General features: G+C 39.5%; 1 protein-coding gene across 3 annotated transcripts in view; it reads right to left on the reverse strand.

Moving 5' to 3' along the window:
• Positions 1-3,109: 3,109 nt before the first annotated feature.
• Positions 3,110-27,485, reverse strand: part of MPPED2 (metallophosphoesterase domain containing 2) — a 127,508-nt gene continuing 103,132 nt past the window's right edge. For all 3 annotated transcript variants that reach the window (XM_081166343.1, XM_081166345.1, XM_081166344.1), the window contains exons 5-7: positions 10,686-10,801; positions 9,146-9,259; positions 3,110-4,734 (exon numbers count right to left, since the gene is read on the reverse strand). In XM_081166343.1, the coding sequence (XP_081022469.1) occupies positions 4,616-4,734; positions 9,146-9,259; positions 10,686-10,801 (349 nt within the window). In that variant the 3' untranslated portion in view covers positions 3,110-4,615. The remainder of the gene's footprint in view (positions 4,735-9,145; positions 9,260-10,685; positions 10,802-27,485) is intronic.

Here is a 27,485-nt window from a genome sequence, read left to right on the forward strand (position 1 = left end):
GTTCTGGGAGTTGATATTGGTTTGGTAAAATTGACCTTATTAGCAGATTTGGCTGGACTGTGTTATTTATATGCAGACCAAATGATGAGCTTAACTTTCTCATAACTGTTTTGAAAATGCTCTGAGCACGCATCCTTTTATTTTCAGCAGACAAATCCTTGTGGATGGTTGCAACATTGTTGTGCCAGATGTAGTCCATATATCCAAGCATAAAAGGTGTGTAGTATATTTGTAACAATTCTACCAACTATGGACAATGGGGGGGGGGAATCATAGGAGAACCCCAATCCAGCACCATCATATGGCATCATAAGTCCCATCTCACTAACCTTTTAGAGGTATGTTTTTAGTGTTCTTATTTTTAATCTTTCAGCTGCCTCACGTCCTGTAAGGGAAAAGTGAGTTCTAATAATAATATAATAACAGTGAGCATATGGATGGGGTAGACATTATCTACTTAAAACTTAAGGTTTTTTATAAAGTCCCTCACCAAAGATTCCCAAGTATAGCAGACATACTTTAAGATGAACACTTTAAGAACAGCTAAGGAAAGGATGAAGGATAAAGGCATAGGCATATCTCATACTCAAATAAAAGGGGAAAGGACATGTAGGTTGCAATGCACTACATCAGACAGCAGAGCAACCCAAAAAGAAATAGTCCATGACAGCAACCAGTAGTAACCTACTAGCTTTTTTTCTAAGATGTATTCCAGGTACCCATAATTCATGCATTGTCTGCTTACAGCTAGCTTGCAAGGAATGTGAGAGAAAGCAATGTAGACAAAACATAACTGCAAGTGAATTCTGCTGTTGACAGAAGAAATGGCCAACCTATGGATTGGTCTAAGAGAACAGCTAATGACTCAAGAATTTGTCAAGGTTAAATCATAATGGAATCTTTAATAGGTTTCTAATTGTGTAACGGGTGGACTTAACCACAGAGCAGGGATTGCGCCCAGAAAAGTTGTTGTTATGGATGAAGAGTCCAAATGCATATTAAGAGAGATTCAAAACAGAAAGGAGCGGATCTTTGTTATGCAGAAATTTTTCAAACCTTTTCATAGTTAAAATGCCAGGCTGGCCCAAGTGTCTTGGTATTAATAGTTGAAAAATGGCTGTATTTTATGAGAGTGCCTGGAAGGATAAATACATGGGCTATAGTAGAACACACACTTTGCATGAAAAAATACCCCATGTCCAGTTCCTTGCATCTCCAGATAATGTTGGGAAAGATTCCTGGCAGAAACTGTGGAGTCACTACCAGTCGGTGTACAAGGTAAAGGACCCATGTATGGTTAAATCCAGTCAAATACTGCACTAGATGAACCAGTATAATATAGTTTCTAATGTTTTTGGTACTTATTCCAAGTATCCATGTTGGCCATAATAGATACATAATTGTTCAAAGAGATATGGTACATAGAAATGGATTGGGAAGAGTAATGAATGGTGTTGCACATCATCTAAACTGACGTCAAGGATGTTATTGTAGTTTCATTGTCCATTGCAATGAAACATTGTAAGACTAATAACGACTTGGTAAGTAGTTATACCCAGAAAGGATTTGATGTCCCCTATATAGAATGTCTTCAAGTTGTAACATAGCTGTTATTTACTCAGTGCTTACCTGCATAATATCTATTGTAATAAGGAATCTTCCTTTAGCCCTGGAACTTAAAAGTTAATGAAGTCAGCTACAAGCAGGAGTTAGTTATTTCATCAACTTGTCTTTTAGACACTGTTTTGGCATAATCCTGGTAGAATTTGCCTGGAGTAGAGCAGATTGATCTGAAAGTCTCTTACTCTAATAAATGCTTGACCTCGAGGTCTGCTGAATTCACTAGACACAGAAAACTGGGGAACCAATTGCCTTGGTGGAACATCCTATTCTGCAGCCCTCATTTGATAAAGGCCTTGACTGCTTTCAACCTTTTCAAGATGACTAGATGAAAGCTGCTGTCTCAGAGTGGAAAGGTTAATCGACTACTGTGTTGTTAATCAATCACTTGAAAAGACTGAGCACTGGTAACTCCTTCCAGCCACAGGTTCTTGCATAGTCATATGGGACCTTCTCATTCAGCTTAAAGGGAAAACAGGCAAAAACGTAGCCCATTTAAGACCCTGGATGCTGGTTCCTGACCATGGTGAGGCAGTGGTAACTTTAAGTTAACTTTATATAGGGCTGTAAAGGTTTGAGAGGTGAAGATAGTAACAAATACCTGTCAAAAGATGTACGTGCTTCCCCAAACTTTATTGGACTCAGATTCTTAATCTTTATATTCTTTTTTCATGCACTGTGCAGTTTTACTTATAATACACAGTTTTATTTCATTTTATTTAGTTGTTACAAAGTCTCATTTAACGTTACTGTATTTTTACATGAATCTTTAAGGTCCTTCTTCAGGTTTCCCGGCCTAAAAAATATTAGGTGCGTGGCCAATAAGAATAGGGTCCTTTCAGTGGTGGTTCCCTCCCCAGTGAGAGTCACTTGGAGCTTATGTTAAGGTATTTTCGGCAGCAAATGGTCTTATGCTTACACACCTTCTTGAAACATTTAGACCTTGAAACAAATTATATTTAGCTTGGTTTTATATGCTGTTTTGCAAATTATTTTTAGGCTGCTTGCACAAGTTTTTTTATCTGGATATTGTGCTGAACAAGAAACACAAGAAGCTCTTTATACGGAGTCAGACTATTGGTCCATCTTGTTCAGTGTTTCTCGTCTACACTGACTGGCAGTGGCTTGCCAAGGTTTCAGGCAGGGAACATTCCCAGCTGTACCAAGATGCCAGGGATTGAATCTGGGACCTTCTGCATGCCAAGCCATGTGCCAAAGTTTGTTGAATTATTTCTTTACATTTTGTGTAAACCATCCAGAAGACATTGTTAATGGGCAGACAATATGCGCCACAATAAATAAAAAAACAAGTGCACTATTCTTAGGTGGAACATGGCCAACTAAGGCTTAAATGTTGTTCATAAATTCAAATATATTTAGATGGGATACAATTTCATGACATTGGAAGGACAATACATTAAATATAAGGAATTAACAAAGTCCGTAAGCTATCCAGAAGAACAACAAAAAAGAGTATCTCAACAGGAAGTATTTAAAAATCTTGCAATTTTATTTGCATATAAAGGCCGCTAGATATATAATATCGCAATAAATTTAAAGAAACAACTGTTTTCCTAAATTCCATTAAGATAACATAAACAGAATAAAGCTCAATAGCATTTACAGTGGTAGAACAGAAATAACTATTTGCAACAATATTTTGTGCTAGCAAGATTGCATTTACACACAGTGCAAAATAAGGGAAAAAGAAATGGAAAGACAATTCAAGAATATTTTAAATATAAAGGACAACAAAGCCTTATTTTAGTTAGGCTTGATTGTATTCATTTGATTCTATACATGCCTGAAACTGCACAAAGATTTTAAACTCAAGCTCTTGAAGGCCTCGAGCGCTTGGAGAGAGAAAAATGTGTCACATCCTTCATAATTTAGATGTGCTGTACAGCATAAATTTGCAGATGCTATACTGGCAACATTAAATGCCTAGCTTAGTTATAATGCACAAAAAATATATATAAAAATCCATATTTAAAAGGAGTCCGCATTTACATGTTTTTACTGCATGGAACACCTGCTCATTGCAGTTTTCATCCCCGTATTTTTAAAGCTAAAATAATTTAAGAAACTCACCCAAACAGTGACAATTTAGATAATCACATACAAGATGCTGCTATCTTATTGTTCATTAAAGCAGGCAGAGACAAACTAATCCTAGAAGGCTATTTTCCTCTCACTGATTGATAGGCAAGAGTTTACAGTATGCATATATATCAGTGGACAAATAGACTATCATGTGATCTCTTGTGAGCACAGGAGCTCGGATGGGCTGAGAATTTCCCAATGGATTCTCCATACTCTTCAATGGAGGAACCTGAAACCATACACTTAAAGTGTAGATCAGCAACCCGTTGAAATGAATGGGAACTCAGTCTCCTGTGCAACAGCTCCTTGACGACGATCTAGCACAGCATTAGGCACACTTAAGCCCATTTATCTCAACAGGCACAAGCACATCTTACTCTGTGTTGGATTGTGGTCTATAATTGCAAAGGAGCATTCACAAAACCCGGGTCACAAAACATAGTGTGATAATAAAAACAAAAGAAGAGGAGAGGGTGGCATTTTATCATTAGAAATGTTTATTTTTTTAAAAAAAAATCAAACAATAACAGTTGTGCAAATTTGGGTGTTTTGTTTTAAACACTGCCTTTTACATTTTTATTTAATATTATTAAAATAAGGTGTCTCACTCATTAAAAGAAAGCTTGGCTGTCCTTTTGAGAACACTAACAATTTACAATGGCAAGTTAATTAAGAAAACATAAAACTTCATTTTACAAATTCACAATGATGTATCAATTTCAAATGGATGCTGCATTTTGCTGCACAACTTCTATCTCTTTCTTTTTTCCTTTTGTACCAACAATTTACAAAAAAAAAAGCCCCACATCATTTGTAAAGAAACATGTTAAGAGAATGGATGTTTAATTAGAAAAATGGCAGTTTATAGACTTTCCCCCACTCCAGTGGTGCTTCATGATCCTTGCGGGGTTGGAAGGTCAAATATAATTGGTGGGTTGGTTGGTTGAAAGCTGACTGTACATGTTGAGGCATTTATGTACGTTGTGTAACCGTCTGTCATAATGCCGTAACCTGTAGGGGAAATGTGTCACACTTACTGTAATGTAAACAAACAATGCTGACCTAGTACAGTGCCTCAGGCTGGAGAAAAGAAAAAGCTTCTTGTAAGCAGGCCTTTTGAATTGAGTTCAGCTAAGCCTTTCAAACTGTTCTGAGCACTCCAAAGCCAGCACATCATTTCCATTTTTAAAAATGCAATAGGCTTTAATAAGAGCCACCTGTTTTTGTTTTTGTTTCTTCCAAATGGAGCAAAGAAAAAAGGGGGGGAAGCCTGTTTTACAACAGAACTGAACACAAAAGAGGGTGTTGGTTTATTTTCCATAGCTCCTTGGATCTTTTGTAACCTGGAATTTTTCAAGCGTAATAATGTGAAAAGTGTATTTTCCACTGAGCCCCGTCCCCCTGTTCCTTTCAGACACTCTTTACCGTGGATTGCATTTTGTTGAATGGACCTTATTCTCAAGTAACTGTGCATAAGATTAGATTCTTCCTACTCCGTGACAATAATCCTGCTAAACAATACATTATCCTAAATCTATCTATTATTATTGCTGGTCTTAGGCATTTCTTCTACCTCCAATTCAGCAGTAACACATCCCACTAAGGAGAGTGAAAGTGTACTTTAAAAAATAAAAACAGGAGGATGTCTTACAGCAGGGGGTCTGCAACCCGTGGCCCACGGGAGTCGTTTAAACGGGCCCCCGAGCCGCCCCCGAACTGAGTCGCCCACTCAGCAAGTCCCTGCGTGCTGTGCTAAATTGGCACAGAGCAGGGACTAGCTTCCGTTGCACCAGAAATCACGTCTGCACAGACGCTGGAAATCGAGTCTGCGCAGACATGATCCAGCACACGGAGTGACCAGGCAAGGTAAACCTTGCCGACCCCTGTCTTAACGGAAAGCCCCGTGTTGAAATCATGCACCAGGTTATGAGTCGTAAAAACTTTGTACAGTGGTACCTCTACTTACGGATGTGATCCGTTCTGGGGTGCTCTTCGCACCCCGAAAAGTCCGTAAGTAGAGCACCACTTCTGCGCATGATGCAATAGAGTGCTCCTGCACATGCGCAAAGCGTGCAGAACGCTTCTGCGTGTGTGGCAAAACCTGGAAGTATATACTTCTGGGTTTGCCGCATTCACAACCCAAAATCCACAATATGAACCTAATGCAACTAGAGGTATGACTGTAATTGTAGTCATCGCCAAATCTGCATGAAGGAAAGACCAGGGACCCATCATTCTCTGAAGAGCTGAGTCATGCATGGGCTGTGGGACGGGATGTGCATTCAATGCACACACCATCTCCTCAAAACGTATGCATGGACCATCAGAGTTCATGTTGACAATAGATCTTGGAGGAAAACCATACATATAAGCCATTATGCCAGAAACTGAGTAGTTTGGATGGAATGCAATGAGTACTACGCTGGCTTAATGCTGTGTTGTGCTAGCATCAGGAACTCATACAAATTTGCACTGTGCAATAGGCTGAGTGAGGATGGAACAACTGTCTCCACTGGTACAGCTTTATATGGCACTGGAAAGAGAAGGGAAGCCTGCTGGAATGGAACTGGGGGGCAAATATCTGCACTACACATGAGAACAACCATTTCATAATTGTTGTGTGGCCTCTTTTTGGTGTTTTCTTTCACCTGGGCCTGGCTGCTGGGCCCAAGTTAAGGGGGCAGAAGAGTCACATGTGCATTATCTGCTTCTAGCAAGGAACGTGTGTGCAGGAACCTTCTTCTGAATATATTGTGGGCGAGGGCAGAGTGGAATGAGACATTTAAAAATTAAAATACTAAAAAATATTAGGCTCAATCTTATTCCCTTTATTGCCATGAGTCATTTCTTGATGAAGCAACTCATATTAAATGAATTTGTATAATCTAAGTGCTCTTGAACACTCATTAAATTTGCTTAATACTTACAGCATGTATTACCAACCAAGTTGCAGACTTAAAATGGTACAATCCTATGTCTCACAGTGGAATTTCATGAGGCCCACAGGAAGAGGGCTTTGCCCAATACCACTGGAAGTTTGATTACTTTCAATTTGCAGTGCAACTAAAAAAGTTGCAGGCACTTTGCATGTTGCAGTTAAGACTTTTTTTTTTGCCTTCTGGTATTCACATAGCATTGATATGCTCGCATTAATATTTACTTTTAAATGGTCATTCATTTCCTAGATGTACAGGAGCACTGCATGGATACTTCTGTGGTTAAGGCTCTGCTAATGGTTTTTTTCACTAAAAAAAAAATTATTTACAGGACTATATAGTCCAGGCATAAAAACTAATCCAGGCATAAAAGCTAATTTGCTTCAAACTCATGTGGACTGGGGTTGGGGTTGGGCGTATAGGCGAAAATAAACAATATCAAGCAAGTGAGCCATCTTCTCTTCTACAAAGTTGAGAACTTTGTAAGCCTATAGTTAGAGAGAGCAGAGAATCCTAGGGAGTGAATTTAATACAAAGCATTTTAATGTGTAACTTTTAGCTCTATGGTCACAAAGCCTTGCTCTCTTTCCTGCAGCACTTTTAGTATTTATCTCACTAGGATGCAACAGCTACTTAGGTTCGTTAAATATTTAAAAACAATGTGTTTTAAGCAATCTCTCAGTACCTTGTGCTCAGTTAAGGAAGCTTTCTGCACTTAGAAATTTGCCTGATTTGAAATTAGCATGGGAGCTCAATGTTTTGAAAAGCTCATCTGAAATATCAACAAGCTATTTATTAAAAATCCTGTATGAAATTTAATCCAGAATATTCTTGTTAAAAACTCCTTTTTACTTGAGCTTTTATTTTTTCCATCTGCTGTAGTATTTGGGTTATGCTGTTCACATCTTGAATGTTCTATAAGAAACATATGCAGAATGAAGCCACTTGCTGCATATAAAATAATTATAGATGGTCTCTTTTATGTGACTGGCTCTAAATCGTTTAAAGATGTCCTCCACATTGGCAGATCATACAGGATTCTTGGTGGGCAGACAAAAATGAAATAAAATGGATTTCACCCTTATCTGCTAAGCCTTAGGATGCATCAAAATGGTGTTTTGAGGGCCAGGGGCTGCAAATATGAAGGCACTTTTATTTTGGGAGACAATTTGCTCTCTACCAGGAAGATTATACTTTTAGCATTGTGTTTCATCTGCTGTATTTTCTTTGAAAACATTGTTTTATAATGATCTGTGATTTCAAGTGTTGTAAGCCACCCTGAGTAAATAAAGAATGCCTTGGCTGGATAGAAATGTTTATATTTAAAAATTACATAAAAATAAATGGAAGTCCAACAATCCCTTGTTCCTGTGACCTCCAAGTGGCTGAGCAAACAGAGGTGGCACCAGGGACAGTGGAGCCACCACTCTGTGCTCTGCATCGCCTTAGTGGTGACACTGGTACACGCTCAGCTGTTCTAAAGTCAACTCCCCCTCTTCCAGTATTGCAGTAAGCAATGGTTCTGATGTATCAGCGGTCAGGGTGTTAGGGTCAACCCAAAGTTGCCCCTTAAAAAAAGCATCCCAACAGGTTTGCTTTGGCAAAACTTGGTTGATACCGGAAAAGAATTTGTTCGGGTGCTGGCTGACAACAGTATTTAAGCTGAAAAAGAAATAACCCACCAGGTAAACACTCTTCGCTGTTTTGGGATTAAACTTTTAAAACTTTTCAAAGACCCCTCCCTCCTTGTCACACTTAGTCCCATTTTAAGCAATACCCAATCCAGCGCTGGCCCAAGGCATTTTGCGACCTGAAGCAGAGCCCAATTGCACTCCTGCTAGGGCCAGCACTATAAGAAGGCTTGACACACCATTCTGTGCCAATTTCTGTCTTCATCTCCTTCCTGCCACCCAAAGGCTCCTCTGCTGTGTGGTGGGGGCCCTGACTCAGTCCCTCCTTTGCAGGGCTCCTAGCACCAGCTATGCATGCTTACCCAGAACTAAATCCACTAGGATTTACCCCCAGGTAAGCTTGTATAAGATCCCAGTGTAAATTAGCAAAGAAATATGAAAAGACTATTCATTCCCCTTTTGTGACTGCTGTTACTGATAGCAAACTTTATTCTGGACTATAAGGACCGATATGTGGAGGCTAGACAAATGCATGTCCTTTTACTAGAGAGCACAGCACTTTTGGGGTCTCTTTCCATTCCATTTCAATCACTGCCCACCATTTTGCCCCAGGTTTACTACTTTTTCCTCTCAAAAATATCATTTGTTGATATGATTATAATGGTTTGTATGGCCACCTGGGAAAGAAATCTCAAATATATAAAAGCCCTGACTGAGCACCAAACAATTTGCTTTATAATTGAGTCAATTTTATGTTTGTGGGTTGTCTGAAAATCTCCTTCTAATGTAGAATAGCACACCATTTAACTCTGGTATTATCTTAGTAAACATCCTCATATCTAGCATAATTCTTACCTTCATGGATTCCACCAAAGACATGGAGTTTGGGCCTTACTCGCCTTTGTACTGTGTTTAACAGTTCCACACAGCCAACTCTTTGAAGCTCCTTTGGAACCCAGTCTCGAAAACCTAAAAGCAAAATGTAATCAATGTTCTTAATTTTCTCTATTCAGGTAAGGTTTCATGCAGACTTTCAGGAAGCCATAACTCACTGAAGGTTTATTGCATTATCTGTAACCCTAACGTCTCCATTAAAGCATACAATGGCTTTTAAGAAACTTTTCATTGTCACTTTGTCTCTTTTAGGTTCCAAGGGATTCTTTTTTCTTATTTGATGTCTGCCCCCTCCTTCCCAGTTAACATTTTTCTCCACATAATTTGATTTATTAAACTACAGGTATAGATTCTTCTACATAGCGTGAGGCTCTATGACATTTATTCCCGGCAGCGGTGCATCTTCCTGCTCTCTCCCCTGCTCTTTCCATAATGGTCTTTGCCAAAATGGTCAGGTGATGACTGCTTGTCAGACACTGCAATCCTGTGCACAGTTATACAGAAGTAAGCCCCACTAAGTTCAGTGGGACTTATTCACAGATGAATTTGTAGAAGATTGCAGCTGTAGTTACTTTCTGCACAGGCTGGTCGGTATCAACTTTAGTACCTTATCTATGCCAACTATTCGAAATACAAACAGCGCAGCATAAATCTCACAGTATCCCTATGAAAACGAACGTGATCCTGCTCTGTTCCACTCAAGAGTCAGCACATGAAAATGTAACTGTGTGCATAAAGCGTTCCCCAAAACTGAAGAGAAAAGGGTAGTTCCTCCTTGTGCAGAGTCGCATGTATATCTTTATTTTGAATATATGGATTGGAAAATGCGCCCTTCAGTGATAATACTTTGCAAATGGGATTTTCTGCTGAAGAGAACTGGGCAGTCCCAAGACAATAACCTTCCATGACTTCGAGAAGAATGAGGTCTGCCAATACCCATTTATTCCCAAGACCTGGCCATGAAGAAGGCAATGCAGGGCAACACGGAAAAGACTCTCAGCAAGTTAGTATTAATTGACTGCTTTAAAAGAAAAAGCCACTAAGTTCTACAGATAATGCAGAAAATCCATAAAGTCTGACATCAATTATTACAAAAGTCTGCGGTCTGAAATAATGCATTCATAAAGATCAGAAGAGTGGAAAGATCCGAGAGGAGCAAGAGCTATATCAAATATGAATGGAGGTTGCACATTCCTCCTTGGTGTTGCTTAATCAACTTGAAAGGTGTTACACCAGGGACAAATTTGGCTAATGCTATTTCAGCACCACAGGACATTCGTTCAGCTGGTTCATTTCTTATGAACATAGGAAGCTGCCTTAATATCAAGACAACTGGAAAGTAGTTATTGAGTCCAGTTGAAGGCATAGTTCTACACCGCAGAACAGAAAGGTGACCAACTTCTCCCCCCTCTCCTTAATGCCCCTTAATGACTTGGCTAAACGGCTCACTGATGAAACTCTTAGCTCAAGATAGCTGTTTGTTGGCTTTTGTGTCACTTACCAAGAGGAGGTCCATGAGTCATTAATATATCAATACCTTCGGGAATAAGATTCCACTTGTCCAACAGTGATTGACCTCTGGGTAGGTTAAAGCCCCATCCATTAAACCATGGTGTCCTTTGAAGGAAAGAAGATACATTGTGTCAATATGGAAGAGTAATGGTTTTCGTTTTGGTTTTTTAATTGTGCATAGAGCAAATTATTTGTAGATAGCGCTTCTTCACGATTACCTACAGGCAAAAGGGCTGAGAAACAGACCTGTATTTCAATATAACAGTGTAAGTCCATTGTCACAGTGAACCCACACAACTGGTCACAGTCTCCAAGACAGAAAAAATGGAATGTTAAAACATCTTTTTCTCACCAAGGTTTAAGACAGAAAAGCTATAATTTGCTACATTAATTATACAAATGATGATTGCAGGATTGATTCTTCGGAATAATTACTTCCTTGTAGGGCACCGGTGGCTGCCAAAGGTTATTTTTCAAAAACTGACGTTTCACTAAGCAAAAATAATTTTCTGAAATGCCAATAGAAGGTTTCACAGTTTAATTTACATTCAAGATTTGAGTTTTGCCATGGCGTAGCCATGACCTAACACTGGAACAAAACAGAATCCCCACATGCAACTATGGCTCAGAGAAACTCTAGTGCTAGAGGAGGCAACGTCATTGGTAAATTGTGTTAATCTCACAAACACTTCTGAGTGACAGGAGAGAGGATTTTAAGTCACCGCGAGAACCCACTGAGAATAACTAAAAGAAAAAACTTTCCCCATTGTCCACCCCATTTATAGTATGATTGTTAACTTTCCCCTACAATTGGCAGTTGTGCCCCTTGTACTTCTGTCAGTTAGCAACTACCATGGTATCAACACTGAGATTCTTTTTAGTTCTCCAGTCTATTTTGCTCCACATATGCAAGTTCTAACTTGCTAAACAGCATACATAGCCTCACTATTCACCTAATGATGACCACCCCACATGCTACCATAATTAGCTACAGTGGCTTCAAACAGTAGCACTCAACACTAAATCTAGACACTGAAGACTGTCATCTGGGTCACCAGTTACTAATCATAAGTTATTTACTCTTCTGCTAAACTCTCCTCTCTACCACTACCTTCTTAAGCACCTTGCCCAAAAAGGGAGTGTTTGCCACAGGATGTCCACTGAAGACAATCTTACTCGGCTATGAGTGATCACCAAAGTAGTAGTAGTAGTAGTAGTAGTAGTAGTAGTAGTAGTAGTTTAACTGGCAGTTTTACGGTTGTTTAACAGGTCCTTCCCTACTGATCCTGTCAGATGTTAACATCAACAGAAGGGGCTCTACTGGTTCAACTACTCTCATAAACTGGGGGGTGGACAGCCTAGAAGAGGGCATTTCTGTGGCAGCCCCTAAGTTATGGCACTCCATGCCCACAGGGGTGCATCTGGCTTTTGGCAAGTTTTAATTGTCGTAAGCTGCCCTGGATCCCTAGAGCTAAGGGCAAGTACTTAATAATACTATAAAGGTAAAGGGACCCCTGACCATTAGGTCCAGTCGTGGCCGACTCTGGGGTTGCGACGCTCATCTCACTTTACTGGCCGAGGGAGCCAGCGTACAGCTTCCAGGTCATGTGGCCAGCATGACTAAGCCTCTTCTGGCAAACCAGAGCAGTGCATGGAAATGCCGTTTACCTTCCCGCCAGAGCGGTACCTATTTATCTACTTGCACTTTGACGTGCTTTCGAACTGCTAGGTTGGCAGGAACTGGGACAGAGCAACAGGAGCTCACCCCGTCGCGGGGATTCGAACCGCTGACCTTCCAATCGTCAAGTCCTAGGCTCTGTAGTTTAACCCACAGCGCCACCCGCGTCCCTAATAATAATATAGATGTTTGCTAAAAAGCAGTGTAAAACCAGCAGCAACAACATCACCAAGAATTAGCCCATCCTCAGGGACAAATTTCAGTTTTGAAACCCTATGCATATTCACCTATTTGTATGGCTGTAGAAACCTGCTTTTATGTAATGTATATTCCTGTTTTTTAAAACAACAACAAAGCAAACCACAAATGTAGCATATACAGACCTCTGGGTGAAACAGTCTTTTTCCCTTAATACAATAAACAAATAGCTTGGGAACAAAATTTTCAAAAAATATTCTTTTCATAGCCTACATATACCTCAAATCCATCTCAAAAGGAAACACTCTCAAGTAATAGCAGTAATGAAAGCCTTTTTTATTTCTGCCGGCACTCAAAGTAAAATGCACAAACACCCATGATTACTAGGGAGGAAGATCATTCCATTTGCAGTACAAAAATTATAGGACAGGGCATTAAATATGCATTCACAGAATTGTTCAATTACAGGACTGCCCTGTAAATATGGCCTGAGAGTATCTATTTCAGTTTTACATTTGGGTTGTAATAATAGAGAATGTCCTGAACTGAATGAACTGAAAAGAGAACAGGTGACCTTTTTGCAAAATAAAGAGGAGCCTTTCAATAAAACGTAAGAGTGCACAAATATTTGCATGCATCTGTGCCCTTTCTCCATTTAATGAAGTGAGTGGAAAGGAGCATGTTCGTAACACAGAAAACTATTGCAAAGGCTGAACCTGTAAACACAAAACCATAGAAAGCAGAAAATGCATTAAACAGAAACCTTTATTTTATTTTATTTTATTTTAAATAACATTTCTTTCTGTAGATACCCAGGAGGCACTTACAATGTTTAAGTTAAGCAACAGCGGCCCATGCTCTTGTTGCTATTTGGTTCTTTAAGAATTTATAAGAACACAGTCGGGCACCTAATCAGCATTGTGGTATAGCAACCTATGAAGAGTAAAATAAAACTACTTTTTCATTATATTTAGGGTAACAGTCATTAGGGTATTCAGGACTCATAGCTTAGTAACATACCTCTTTCATTGCATGTATGAAGTCCTTTGTATCCACGGTTTTTAAAATTTGGACCAAAGGCTTTCCACCTCTAGCTTTTTATCCAGATGAGCCAACAGATAACTGGCTAAGATCATCTACCTCGTTCCACAAAACCAATGGCAAACTTTTGCATTCATTCACCAATCACACTTGTTTCCCACCTGTCCTCCAGAGAGCTAAAAGCAGCACATTGGGATTCATACTTTACTCACACAACAATCCTGTACAGTAGTCTGGCTAAGATTTGAGGCCAAACTACTTTTTATGTCTACACTGAGTACCATGATGGAAGAAAGATGTTATCGATCTAAATGTAGGGATCAAAGAAACAAACAAAACATGTAACATGTAGCCACATCTCTTATTTTTCTTTAGTTGACAATAGCTACCACCACCCCAGTTGTTATAGGGATGTCATAGCCTAGAAAATCCACCCCCCATGGCTATGAAGTCCACTGGTGCCAATGATAAGGTTTTTTTAAACTAAGCTTCATAGATGTGCAACCGGGCTGACATTTTTGTGAGGTCATGGCTCGGATTCTGTGATTCCAACAACAATTTCCCCACAACTGCAACTAAAGAAAAACAAAATCAGTAGCTACACGCTATTAAATTAAGTGTAATATGTAGTTTTACCCTTAGTTTTTGTTTTACTTTAAGTGGCGTCTGTACTGTTCATTGCCATACCTGAAAATGGTTATTAAATCAATAACATATTAATCAAATGGTAGTGCCTAGAATCACCTTCCATATTTGGTGGCAGCTTTAGTGGGATGAAAGTGGATATTTTATAAATGGTGGCAGCAAGTCAGGATAGTAAGAGATAGTAATAAGTATACACCTTCCCCACCAATAGATGGGATGAAAGACAAACTCTCCTTCACAGCATCTATGGCTGAAAAGGTAATAATAATAATAATAATAATAATAATAATAATAATAATAATAATAATACAGTCACATGCCCGCAATTGTGATAGGAGATGTATGAATAGGCCATGAAAGTCTGCTTTGTATTATAGATTCCTTCTAGGTCTTAAACAAAGACAATGATCATTGTTCCTTTTCAAAGGAATATTTAGTTATTTTGATTATGGGGGGGGGGGGAGGGAATGAAAACCCAAGGGAAGCATCCTGGTCTCCCCACCACAGGAGTGTAGAACAGGGAAAACCCATTCTTCAGTGCTGAATTGGAGCAAAGGTAAATGGGGTTTTCCACAGATTCACATTGGCTTCAATTTAGTGCTAAATAATGGGTTTTCCCTGAGAAAGTGATGGGACAAGTGGAAAACTACTTGGACGTGTGCTTTCTAGGCATGGGAGAAGCCCAGATAATTTGGATCCATTAAACTAAAAATATTATATAGCTACTAAATTCAGTGGGAACTAAATCCTTTTAAATCCAAGACTTTCAACTTAAGCAGGTGATATATTGGGCTGCTTGTTAGTAGTGACTAGACTCTGTCACGCAAGGTTCATTCCCCCTCATATCCTCTCATAAGGTCATGTGTTGCAGATGTTTTGTTTGCTTGTTTGTTTCCTTTGGTGCAAAGGGATTTTCAGGCTGTTAAGAATTTATATTAGCAAAAGAAAGGTCAAAGAAGGGCACTTTGTACTTGGAACAGAAGGGAACAATGCTCAAGATGGTTTTTCATTTTCACAGAAGTGTGTATGAACTCTTGAACTGGCTACTGAAACAGCTCCTGCCTCTCTCTCTTTCATGCAGCCAATTTACCACTGGAAAGCATTTGTTCCATTGTATTCAAGAATCAACAGTATCCCAAGGTTTAAGGAGGGTTTTTAATTTATATATGGGGAGGAATTCAACATCGCACTAAGGCGATTGTTCTGTCAGGTCAAGCATTTCAGCATTAGAAGACAGCACCTTCAGTGTAAGAAGAATCCGCTGGATCAGGCCAATTCCTCATCTAGGCCAACATCCTGTTCTCATAGTGGCTAACCAGATGCCTACAGGAAACCCACAAGCAAGAGCTGTGGGCAAGAGCACCCCCAAGGTTGTTTCCAGCAAGTAGTATTCAGAAGCACTTCCCCCTTCAACTGTGGAGGTAAAGCATTGCCATCTCTAACTTTGGTAACTTTTACCAACTTTAAGAGTACTGGACAAATTAATGGCGAATAATTTGTCCAATCCTTTTAAAGTTGGTGGCCATCAGTGTCTCCTGTGGGCATGAGTTTCTTAGCTTTACTATGTGCTGCATGAAGAAGTACTTTCCTCGTACAGTGGTACCTCAGGTTACCTAATTTGTAGTACTTAATTTGTTCCGGAGGTCCGTACTTAACCTGAAACTGTTCTTAACCTGAAGCACCACTTTAGCTAATGAGACCTCCCACTGCTGCTGCGCCGCCAGAGCATAATTTCTGTTCTCATCCTGAAGCAAAGTTCTTAACCAGAGGTAATATTTTTGGGTTAGCGGAGTCTGTAACCTGAAGCGTATGTAACCTGAAGCGTATGTAACCTGAAGCATATGTAACCCGAGGTACCACTGTATCTGTCCTGAATCTCCCAACATTCAGCTTCATTCCAAGAATTCTAGTGTTATGAGGGAGAAACACTTTTCTCTATCCACTCTTCCCTTGCCACACAAAATTTTTTATAAACTTCTTGTTAGAATTCCTGCTCCATGATTGCAGCCATGGGATTGTTGTCTATCACACGACGGTATATGTTTGACTCTACAGAGGGGGAAGTGACGGAGACAGGATGTTTGTGTTGCTGTGTTCCGTGAAGTGGGACTATTGTCCTTTGTTCTTTTTCTCTTTGCTGTCTGATGCTAGAGAGAGAGGGAACCATGTTGCAGTGCTCCGTGTGTGTTTATATGTAAATAAAGTAGATTAGCCAAAATGCTGAGTTGCTGAGGTCTGTCACGCATGATGCGCAAACTCTGTGGATCCCTAAGTGTGCCGGTGTCGGTTGGCATCGGTCGCTGTGATGTTCGGGCTGAAGAAAGCTTATGAAGCTCCCAATCGACCAGGAGGGAGGGAACATGCCAGTCGGGCATGTGTCTCTGCCAGGGTCCTACTCAAGTGTAGGCTGAACTCCTGACACTTCTGTCATGTCGCTTCTTACCTCTCCTATTCTCTAAACTTAAAAAAGTCCAAACCTTGCAATGGTTCCTCATAGGTGAGTCGCTCCACACATTTGAATATTCTGATTGCCCTTTTCTGAACCTTTAATACCATTGCAATATTCTTTTTGAGATGATGCAACTTGAATGATTTTCCCCTCCCCCTGCATGCAGTTCTTGGGGGTGCTCTCAACCCCGTTTCCCAAGCAAATTCTAGGGGGCATGAGGGATGTGTGGTGAGAGGGGGAAAGCTCCATTGATTGAGTGGAAGTCATTATGTAGGGCTTCTGCTGACAGGACTCATTAGTCCACTGGCACCTGAGTATCATATGAAACTGACTGATATACTGAGATAAGTTCAGATAAACAACAGACGGAACATGATTAAGTTTGTGCTCCAGAGGAAGTACCCTTGCAAGACTGTAGATTCCTCTAAAGCACTTACAAAACCACGGCAAAACTGAAACTAAGAAAAGCTTCTCATATGGCAAAGATGTAAGGGAAGCAGAAAGCACAAATGACTTGTGCTTCCCATTTACGCTATTATTTTCCAAAACAGAATTGCTGCCTCTGGTTGGAAGATGTGCAAGCTTGCATTTCTACGTTTTGTTCCTGTGCAAACATTTCAACAGCTGTCTTTTCACACTATAATTTCTTAACACACCTGATCACTACTTGAAATTCCCACAAAACACTGGAGAAAGGAGGTCTGTAATTCAGTATTGTAAAATATAGAGTATCTGCAATAAAAAATCCAAATTCTGCTATTTGGCTATAGTACACAATTAGTATGCAAAATACCCCACTTTTCCACCTTCAGCCAACAAACAATATTTCTTAAGAGGTGTTGAAGAAAATGAAGCCCTTTCAAGTTTGGTCTTAAGGTAAACTCTATATAATGATTTTAACTTTCAGTTACTAGTCGGGAAACAACAAACCCTTCAGCCCTTCTGAAGTATTCCAGACCCTAATTACACTGCAAACTAGTTAATGAGCTATGGGGTGTATTTGAATATTGCAAAATGACAAAAATAATCTCTGTCTTGACTAGGGCAAATGTCAGCTCACTTAAGAGTAAACACAAAGATGCAGTGTGTTTACGTTTTATGTGCTGACAGATTTGAACTTCCGCAGATCTTTTTATAACCCTCTCATGTGACACAGTACAAACGCACTCACATTATGTTATATCTTTCAAAACAATGGAAGGCTTCCACAAAATAACTTCCGATAAGCACTTCTTCCGTTTTGGGAATGGAGACCACCCAGTCAAAACGCAGCAGAGAAATGAAAGGGGGAAAAGGAATGGCGAGTTGCAGGCGACTGTGGCTTAATAGCAGGGTCCAAGGCAAAGGCACGCCTGTGATACTGCTGTGAGAGGCACACGAAGCCCTCTCCTTGCATAACTTTCAGTAATTTGTACATGATGCAGGAGTAAACCTGTGTAACAATAGGATGCATACTGACAATAAAATTAATGTATATGCTGAGTAAATGTTGTTACGGGAAGGTAAATGTAGCTTTCCACAATCTATTTGAAGGAGTCAATTCGTGTTCCAGTCTAGATTATCCACATCTGTGGATTCTACATCTAGATTATCCAAAAGTGTTATGATGTTGTGTCTTATCAAATGTGCCGTGGGTTCTTTTTTTTAAATTATTTATTCATACCCCGGCTTTTTCCCTGATGGGACTTAAGGCAGCATAGATAGAAAAACTAATCACTAAAAACACAGAAAAAAACCATCATTTAAAAAGAATTGAGCATTGATAAAATTAAAACAATTAGAAGCAGGTATCTGTGTGTACCTGGATGATGAATCATGTGCGTATGGTACCTAGTTCCTGAGCCCTGCTGCACATACTAATCAGCCAATGAGTGTTTAGAAATGTTTTTCTACCCCTCTGACAGTGTACTCCTATGTTTGGGTGGGTACTGAAACCCAACAATAGCTGTTGTGCCCCCTGCCCCACTTCATCTGCTTCTTCTGCCCCTCTGCTGTTCACTGGCATTTTCAAAACTGTTGCAGCATTTTCAAAGAAGAGGGATCTGTGAGCTACAACCGTATGTGTGAGCCCAGCTAGAATATTAGACCTATCTGCACTGGTCTCGTGAATCAAATTGCATTGCCCATTTGAGGAGACCTGTGGTTGCTTGAGTTAAAGGTAGCATAAATTGCATTAACTCACATTTGCTGCTGCTATTCTAATGATAACCAGAGAAAAGATTGAACGTGCCACTTCCTACTTGCTGTATTTACAGTTGTAAGTATTCAGTTATAATTATTCTCTATCTGCAAAACTGTTCTACCAATTTTGGTAGCTAAAATTGTCAGCAAGATCTTTAATCTTCTGCTGTAAAAGTGGGTGGGAGGAAAAAGGCCTAGGGGGTGGAGGAGAGAAGCTTTTTGCAAAAATGACTTCAAAACAGTATGAAAAATAAGTGCCTTGGGGCAACTCTATTAATGATTAAAATAAATGTACAATTTAAAATTTAAATGTAACTGTCAAAGTATTTTGTTTTAATTATGTCTGTTAGGAATGTGCTTCCCTCTCACTCCAAACTCTAAAAATAGCTACAGCCTTTTGCAAAAGACTCTAAAGATTCATCTCTGGAATAAGCTGATTGCAGTCAATAGAATGGCAACAAAGATGCTATTGTCTCGGTGGTTGGATTTTGATAATTGGAAACTATGGTTTCCCACTATGAGAATCCGCTGCAAGCTTTGGGCTTGTGTGGTCCCCCTTCCTTCCCCTTTCACAATCCAGAAGAAGATAGCAAAAGCTTCCACTTTCTATTTTAAACAAACCACAGTTCCTAGTGGCACCGAGACTTGGTAATGTTGGAAAGTTATAGTCCCAATTTGTACAAATCAATACTGACTTTTAAAACCATGATATGCACAAATGCCATGCACTCATACACATCTTCCACTTTGTTCCTCCTTTTATTTATTTGAGGAAACAGACCAGAAAATCACAGATAGCCACTATTGGGGAAAAACCCTGCTATGGTTAATGGCTTCCAAACAGCCCAAATCCACAAGCCGAAGTTCATTTCCAAATTCTGGCTTGATTGAAAGTTTATACACTTGAACACACTTTACAGCGCTATTAGAACCCAACATTTCTATCTTATAATTTCAAAGTTTATGGACAACTGAATCGGAATTTATATTTTACAGAACCTGACTTATGGGCCATTTTATTTGCATGTGGGTACAGTATGAAGTCCAGAGGCTCACATTATTGTGGATGTATCCTTTCTAAGATATAGTACAATACACACAACACAAACACAACATGTGCGCTAGCATTTACAGCTCGCTCTTTATATGTATACAGTGTGTATGTGTGTGTGAAGCAATGCTCCTCCATCAGCATAGCAGCAAAGAAGTAATTAACAGAAGGGGCTGGGCAATGAAAATGTTTAAGATGAAAAACAAACAACTGGGAAGAACAGTTCTGGGCTGCAAAAACACTGAGTTAAGGGGAGGCTTTGTATGGTAATTAGAAAAAAAATCAGTGTAAATGTGGGTCATTCATTTCTTTTGGTTTCAATATTGTTAAATAAAGAGGTCAGCTCACATGAGAATAGGTTTATACAAAATCTAATTTTAAGCCCACCTCTCTTTGTTCTGTTGCCTGAAAGACGGCCCCTTTAACCTTAGTTTCTAGAAGAGAAAAGCACATACTTGACAGAAACTAGTATGAGACCGCTGTTAAAACAGAGCTTGAACTGAAACATAAACTTTACTGATTAAGAATCACTTATTAAGGGTTTTTTTGGGGAGGGGGATGGGGAAGATTCCATGACTTTAATATTCAACAGTTTAATATACACCTGCACTTTCATTGGTGGTTAAACACATACAGAGAGAGAAAATCGAATGACACATCAAATACAGAAAATTGAATTTCTGATTTTTATGTAATAGCATCCAGAGAGAAAATCTGTGATTAAATAATACTGTTTGGTATTTATTTCTTGATTTTCTACAATATTTATAATCAAAGCAGCTCTCAAAAGAAATAATTATAGTAAGTAAGCAATTTAAGTACTTACTTAAATAAGTATAGAAATATTCATGTTAAAACACAGTACAAAATTTTTGAAACTAGAACAAAGCAGCATAAAATGATCTGGAATGATTTTCCTTTCTCAGATTGTTAAAGGGCAGAAAAATCCGAAACCCTAGGACTGGGCTGGCAAGGCCAAAAGGTGAGAGAAGGCTTTTTACTCCCTCCACCTTTTTTTAAAAAAAACCCCACCACACATAGTTTCTTCCAATGAGAGAGAAAAATAACTATTTGAGGTCCAGGGTTGGCATAGTTCCCTCTCCTGTTGGTGTGTGCAGAGAATGAGGGGCATTTGTATTTATATACCACGTTCTTACAAAACATACAGCAGCAGCAACAATAAAAGAATACAAAATGCTCATTAAATACAAAACACTGCTTCTTCAAAAAAATCCCTGCCCTTAAGATCCAAAGCCTCTTGAGATCTACCCTAGAATCTGTTTGCATTTCTTACAACCCTACCAAGCACTGCTATGAAAGCAAAGCTTTCCAATGTTGGTCTAGTGAGGACCTCTGCAAGAGAGGACCTTTCCCTCTCCACAGTGGACCTCTGCCTCTGTCTGCAGAAGTGGAGATCTGCAGTACCCTATGGCCCCCCCAGAGACCACAGAATGGCACCCAGCTTCTTTTTTCCTTCTTCACCTCTAATTAACCATTTGTTAATCAAGTTATATTTAAAAAAATCCATTTGTAGTTTGTCAACATTAAAATGCTGAGTGTTTATAATTGCTGTAACTATACCTGCATGCTTTTAAATAATAAATACAGTCGTACCTCGGAAGTTGAACAGAATCCATTCTGGAAGTCCATTCGACTTCCAAAGCGCGGCTTCTGATTGGCTGCAGGAAGCTCCTGCAGCCAGTCGGAAGCCATGGAAGGTGTGTCAGATGTTCAACTTCCGAAAGAACATTTGAAAACTGGAACACTCACTTCCAGTTTTTGATTGTTCGGGAGCCGAAACACTGGACTCCCAAGGCGTTCGGGAGTCAAGGTATGACTGTAAATCAAATTCAAAAAATAGCATCAAAATCAGAAACAGCTATAATTACTTACGGTACAATACTGGTTCCCCACACCCCACTTTTATTCTGCCAAATATCACTAAATAGAACTAAGCATGTTCTGCTTAGTGCTAATAGGTAGTGTTGACTTACATGGCAAAATGATTACCAAACTTAATCGATATACAAGCTGTCCACAGTACTGTAATTCACCGCACAATTGCCACATTTTTAATGCCGATTTTTCTTTCCCAAAAAGGGGTGTGTGAACATTATGCAGTATGCTATGGTAAGGTGGCTGGAAGCAAGCTTCACCAATTACCCTTATTTCAATCCTTGTATGGCATAAAATTTACACATTTGTGTCTTAAAATGGTTACATGGGCTAAAAAATGAAGGTCTGTGGACTTTCCATAACAAAATTGAGACTGTAATTTTTTACAGACATCATCTCTTGAGCTACCAACTCTAGCTTTCTGTTATAGAGTGACATTTAACTACAGGGATATTTTAAAACAGTGCCTATAGACGACTGCATGCCCACAGAGTTGCATGCTATATTTTTCCAATTTTTAAAAAATGAAAGCCAAAAGGCCATTTTATCTGGTAATGTAAAAAGGAAATACATTTGTATTGTGAGCTCATGACAGTACAAGCAAAGAATATTTTTTTATGAAAGAGCACAGCCATGCTGGATATTTGTTTTTCTTTAATAGCTATGTTTTGTTTTTAAGTTCTTGAACCATGTTGTAAAGCTTTGTAGTTCAAAACTCGACAGCTGTGGAGTATAGATTTTATACTCCAGGTTCCCAGCCCCAGACAGTCTGATCTGATAAAACTCTAGAAACTTACAGTAGCCCATTATATGGACAAACTATTCATTTTATATTCACCTCCTTGTCATGTCAGTGCAGAGGTCATCTAAAGAGAGGAGCTAATTAATCAAGCTGTCAGAGCCAATGAGGAGGAGCATGTTAATAGGACTTTTATTTCACCCAGGAAAGCAGCAGTGTGACAGGAACCAGGAAATATAGCCTTGGTGTTGCTGTTTATTAGCAATGCTGAAATCAGTAGTAATAGGAGCCAAGCAGCTTATGCTTGACAAAGTGCTGGGTGTCAGGAGCCGGCAGCAACTTGAAATTAGACTGACAAGAAGCAAGATTCTTATAATATAGATAGCTGATAAATAGAAGTCAAGGTCTAAATATGCATCCAGATCAAAAGCATATTGCAAGCCACAGCTGCTATAAAGGAAAGAAGAGAAAAACAACACAAGGCAACTAAATTTTCCTTCCCAAACACACCTCCAATTTTTCATTTATTTATTTTTTTAAATCATCCTTTCCAGGGTTGGAGATCTGGAGCTCAGTTGTACGGATCCTGACTTCCTGGGTGTATGTGGGTCACCTTTGTGGAGCACAAAGTTTGGGAATAAAGCACAGGGCATTGCTGCACCTCATAGTACTGGCTGAAGGGGCTAAAGCAGGCTGTGTGGTAGAGAGATAGGAAGCAGCTAGAATGCATATTCAAAGGTGGGGGAAAGCAAGACACACACAGAGAGAGAAATGGGGGGTGGCAGAGAGAGAGATCGATCTGGGACGGAGTTATAGCTACCTGCCTTGCCCCACTTCTCAGGTCCAGGAGCTTTCCATAGGAAGCTGCTTCTGGAAGGTACTGCAGGAGAAAAGAGACATTCTGACTGCCATCAAACAGATGGCAAAAATGTCGCCCCATTTAGTCATGAATGCCCCTGTGTGGTGGTGGCAGGGTTGGCAACATCACCCCAAGTGACAGAATGGAGAAGGCAGATAACCTGTGTAGGAAAAAGGTTGCTAAAATTGATGGGCAAAGTGGGACAAAGCCCTCCCAAGATTCTGAGCCACAGACCAGTCTTTCTCCTGACACCTAGGGCCATTATTACTACATTGTCCACCGAAAGGCTTCCTATATGCTTCTGCCCATCCCCTTTGCTTTGCCAGCAGGTCCCATGCCTCTCTTCAGCATCTTTCTCCCGCAGAAATGGCTTCAGTAGGACGGTGAATTATTTTGCTTACACCCTTCTCCTTTTTTATCTGCAGGAGTCAAGAGTGGGGGAGAGAAGCTAGGGTTTATAACCAGATGGGCTAGGGGACAGGACACTGGTAAGGTCGTTCCCCCCCCCCCCGTCAATCAAACCATCCTAAGCCATTCAGAAAAAATCATTATTCCTGTGGTGTCATCTACAGAGTGTGCCAGTGACAGAGAAAAGGAAATTTAGACATGCTGGCCAAGTGACCCGGAAGCTGCACACCGGCTTCCTCGGTGTGAGATGAGTGCCACAATCCCAGAGTCGTCCGCGACTGGACCTAACGGTCAGGGGTCCCTTTACCTAATCTAGATAACAAAGTGTGATGGTGGGTTCTATTCACTTGACTTGCAAAAGTAAATCTGAGTACAGCCAGTGATTTCAAAAGTATACCTAGAACTTTTATAGCAATCCTGAACCAAAGCTTGTAATTTATCTGCAGTTATTTTGTAACTATTTTTGTCTCTGTACTTCAAATGTTCTGGACGCTAAACAGAACAAATTATTTTTGCTATTAAATGTACGGCTATGATTGCAATGAAGTTAGATGAACGGACGATATGCCTAAAACAGCAAATTTATCATGCCCTTGTGACTGTGCATTTTATACTTCAAGCCACAGTAGTTTTTTTTAATTATCACTTTCTAGAGCCTTTTAAAGTTATTTTATTAAGCCATAATTTCCAAATGAGTACAGTGAGGTGCCCTCTATTAACTTCCCTCACAACACTGAATCATGCTGATGAATATCGGTGTAGAAAAGAGTCTTCCCTTTGGCATGGGTTAAGTTGGGCAGTGTTTCTTATACTGTTGCTATTATTTATATAGTTCCATCAATTATATGATGCTTTAAAATATTAAGTAAAACAGGACCCTGCTAAAAGCTTTACACCTAAAAGTAGGCAAAATAATGTCAGTGAGAAGTATGAGAGAAGCAGAAGAAAAAGAGGGGAAAAGTGATAAGAAATGTCTTATACACATAATTATTAGGCCCTGAAAATAAAATGCAGGATGTGAGCAGGGCTTACAGTAGAAGCATATGCATGTTTAATCAAGATTTTCAATTGGGCTTACTTCTAAATATGTGTGCATGGGATTGCAGCACAAATGTATAATAATAACAACAAGTTCTGAGGAAGAAATCAAAATTCCGTGCTATGGAGTATCAAATTCTGCGCTCAGAATACATTATGTCCACTATGATTTCACAAACAGTTCTGCAGTTACAACACATTAAAGTGTTTCACATGCACTGCAACCACAGGCCACTTTAAATCTGACAAACTTTTGAACTTGGCTCACTCTGTCCTTCCAAGGCCCAATAATTTCTCATAGAAATATGCCAATAGGTAACATTAGAAAGTCATTTTGTGGCTGGAAAATGATTGTCTGACCCATTCACATGCTTGAAAACTTCCAGAAACTGTTGTAACAGACAGAATATATTAAAAAGAAATGCCCTGAAAAAGAACATTTAAGGTTTGTAAGATTAAATCATAGACTAACATTGGCAGAAGGCCATAAGTAAGCGTCAGTGTATTTATGCTGAATTCAAAGACATTCAATGGAAAGCCTTTAAGAGCACACTTGTTTTGTCATCAAAATGATGGGCATGATAAATGCACTTAGCAGAAAGAAACAAAGGGGCTGAGATATAGCAAAGGCAAGCCAGAGAAGTTGATTAGAGTAATCATACTGAGACGGAACAAGATCATCAACCAGGATTTGGGCTGTAAAAGAAGAGAGGAAAGGGAATATTTTAGAAATGTTATGAGGGAGGGGGAATCAAATGGGAGGAAAAGAAAGAGGGATGATCTAAGATCGTTCCAATGGTGCATGCCACCTAGTCAAGCCAAAGTAAAAGGAAACAACACATTCCCAATGCAACATTTTAATTGGCATCATCAACAAGCTATCTATTCTTAACAGAAAAAGAAAATTGAACATGCATGCTGAAATATCAAGACAACTATGAAAAGAGATCAGTATACAGAGGCATTTGTCACCATCGCAAGAATAAAAGGTTTTAGCAGGCAACCCAGAGAAAAGGTTAAAATAAGAAAAACAGGTCTTTGATCAGAAGACATCACAAAAGCTGAGAGAAAGCAGAGGAGGAGTTGAGCAGAAGATATGCATTAAACAATTCAACAAGGGGGGGGGGAGAACAGTAATGAAGAGACCTCAAGTCTCCTAAAGAACTGAAAGAAGCAAGTGCTCAAGGAAGGCATAAAGATTCAAAAAGATAGGACTATGCAAGAGACCATTATTACAGAAAGGTATGTGAAGAGGGCAAACCTTAGCATATGAAAAGAGGCTTTCAAATGATTGAAATAGCTCTAGGTCAGTGAAGGAGGGTCTGTGGTTTATGGTTGTTACAATGCTTTTTAAAATATTCATTCTTCTGATGACCTGTGAATTGTGCTTACCTAGTCTTCCATTTAGTAAGTTATAAAGATTTGAATTCAAACACTCTAAAAATGAATTTCATAGCTATTTATCAGTTTGGTCTGGAGGTCTTTCAACAGAAGAGCCATTTTGTATCAAACACCGATAAACACAGATACCCCCCTCTTTGCACTGAGATGTGCAATAGGCATCAATACACTGAAGTTGTCAACTGGTTTAAAAACTGACAGGATGTTGCTGGTCTGAGATAAAATTCTGTTTTGGAGGTGTATTATTTTAATATTTAAAAGGACAGCCAAATCTACAACCCCATGCACACTCAAGATTGCACACAGAGCTCATATGTAAACACAATTCACCATTCACACAAAAGGAATGTGTGCGATGGAGGCCTTATATCCACAAGGGATTTCTAGGCTGATAATTGCCTTATTTTTAAAATTACGGTAAACTGAAATTGTTAAAATTAAATTTTAAATTATTTTGCTCAAATTGCTCCTCCTTTTTTGATACCTGAGAAAATCTCTGGTGATTACCATGCAGTAAAGTTAGCCATTGCAGTGGTACCTTGGATCCCGAACGGCTTAGTTGTCAAGCAAATCGGCTTCCGAACACTGCTAACCTGGATGTGTTCCAGTTTGCAAACATTTTTTTTAATCCAAACATACAACGTGGCTTATGCAGCTTCCAATTGCATGCAGGAAGCTCCTGCAGCCAATCGGAAGCCGCGCCTTGGTTTTCGGTTTAGCGAGTCGAACAGATGGGAGCAGATGGGCACTGTCCCTACTGAGTTTTTGATTCCATCCAGTTTCTGAGATTCCACAGAAGGTAACTTGCAGTGTAGACATAGCCCTGAATTCAATAACCTCTTTCCATCAAGTACTTTTTTCTGAATGTTTTCTGAAATCCTCCCAAATGCAGGACGTAAATAGCTTACTACGTAGCTTCATTGGCAAGTGAAACATATAGCAGACCATATGTCTCATTCAACATTCATTTTGCAGTACTGTCTATGTCTGTGACAAAGCACCGCTCCCTACAAAAAGACTGCCAGAATTGTTTTTCGGAATTGTTTCATGACCTCTGCAAGAGGTGTTGCTACCTTACTTCAGAACGGAGCCTACACCTTAACCTAATGACATTGCTATAGGAACCTTATTTACAGTATGATAAAAGAAACTCTTTCTTTCTTACAGCCCCATTAAATCTAAGCCTCATTTAACTAGCAGGACAT

Source organism: Podarcis bocagei, assembly GCF_964188305.1.
Source record: "Podarcis bocagei genome assembly, chromosome: 1".
Taxonomy (NCBI): Eukaryota; Metazoa; Chordata; class Lepidosauria; order Squamata; family Lacertidae; genus Podarcis; species Podarcis bocagei.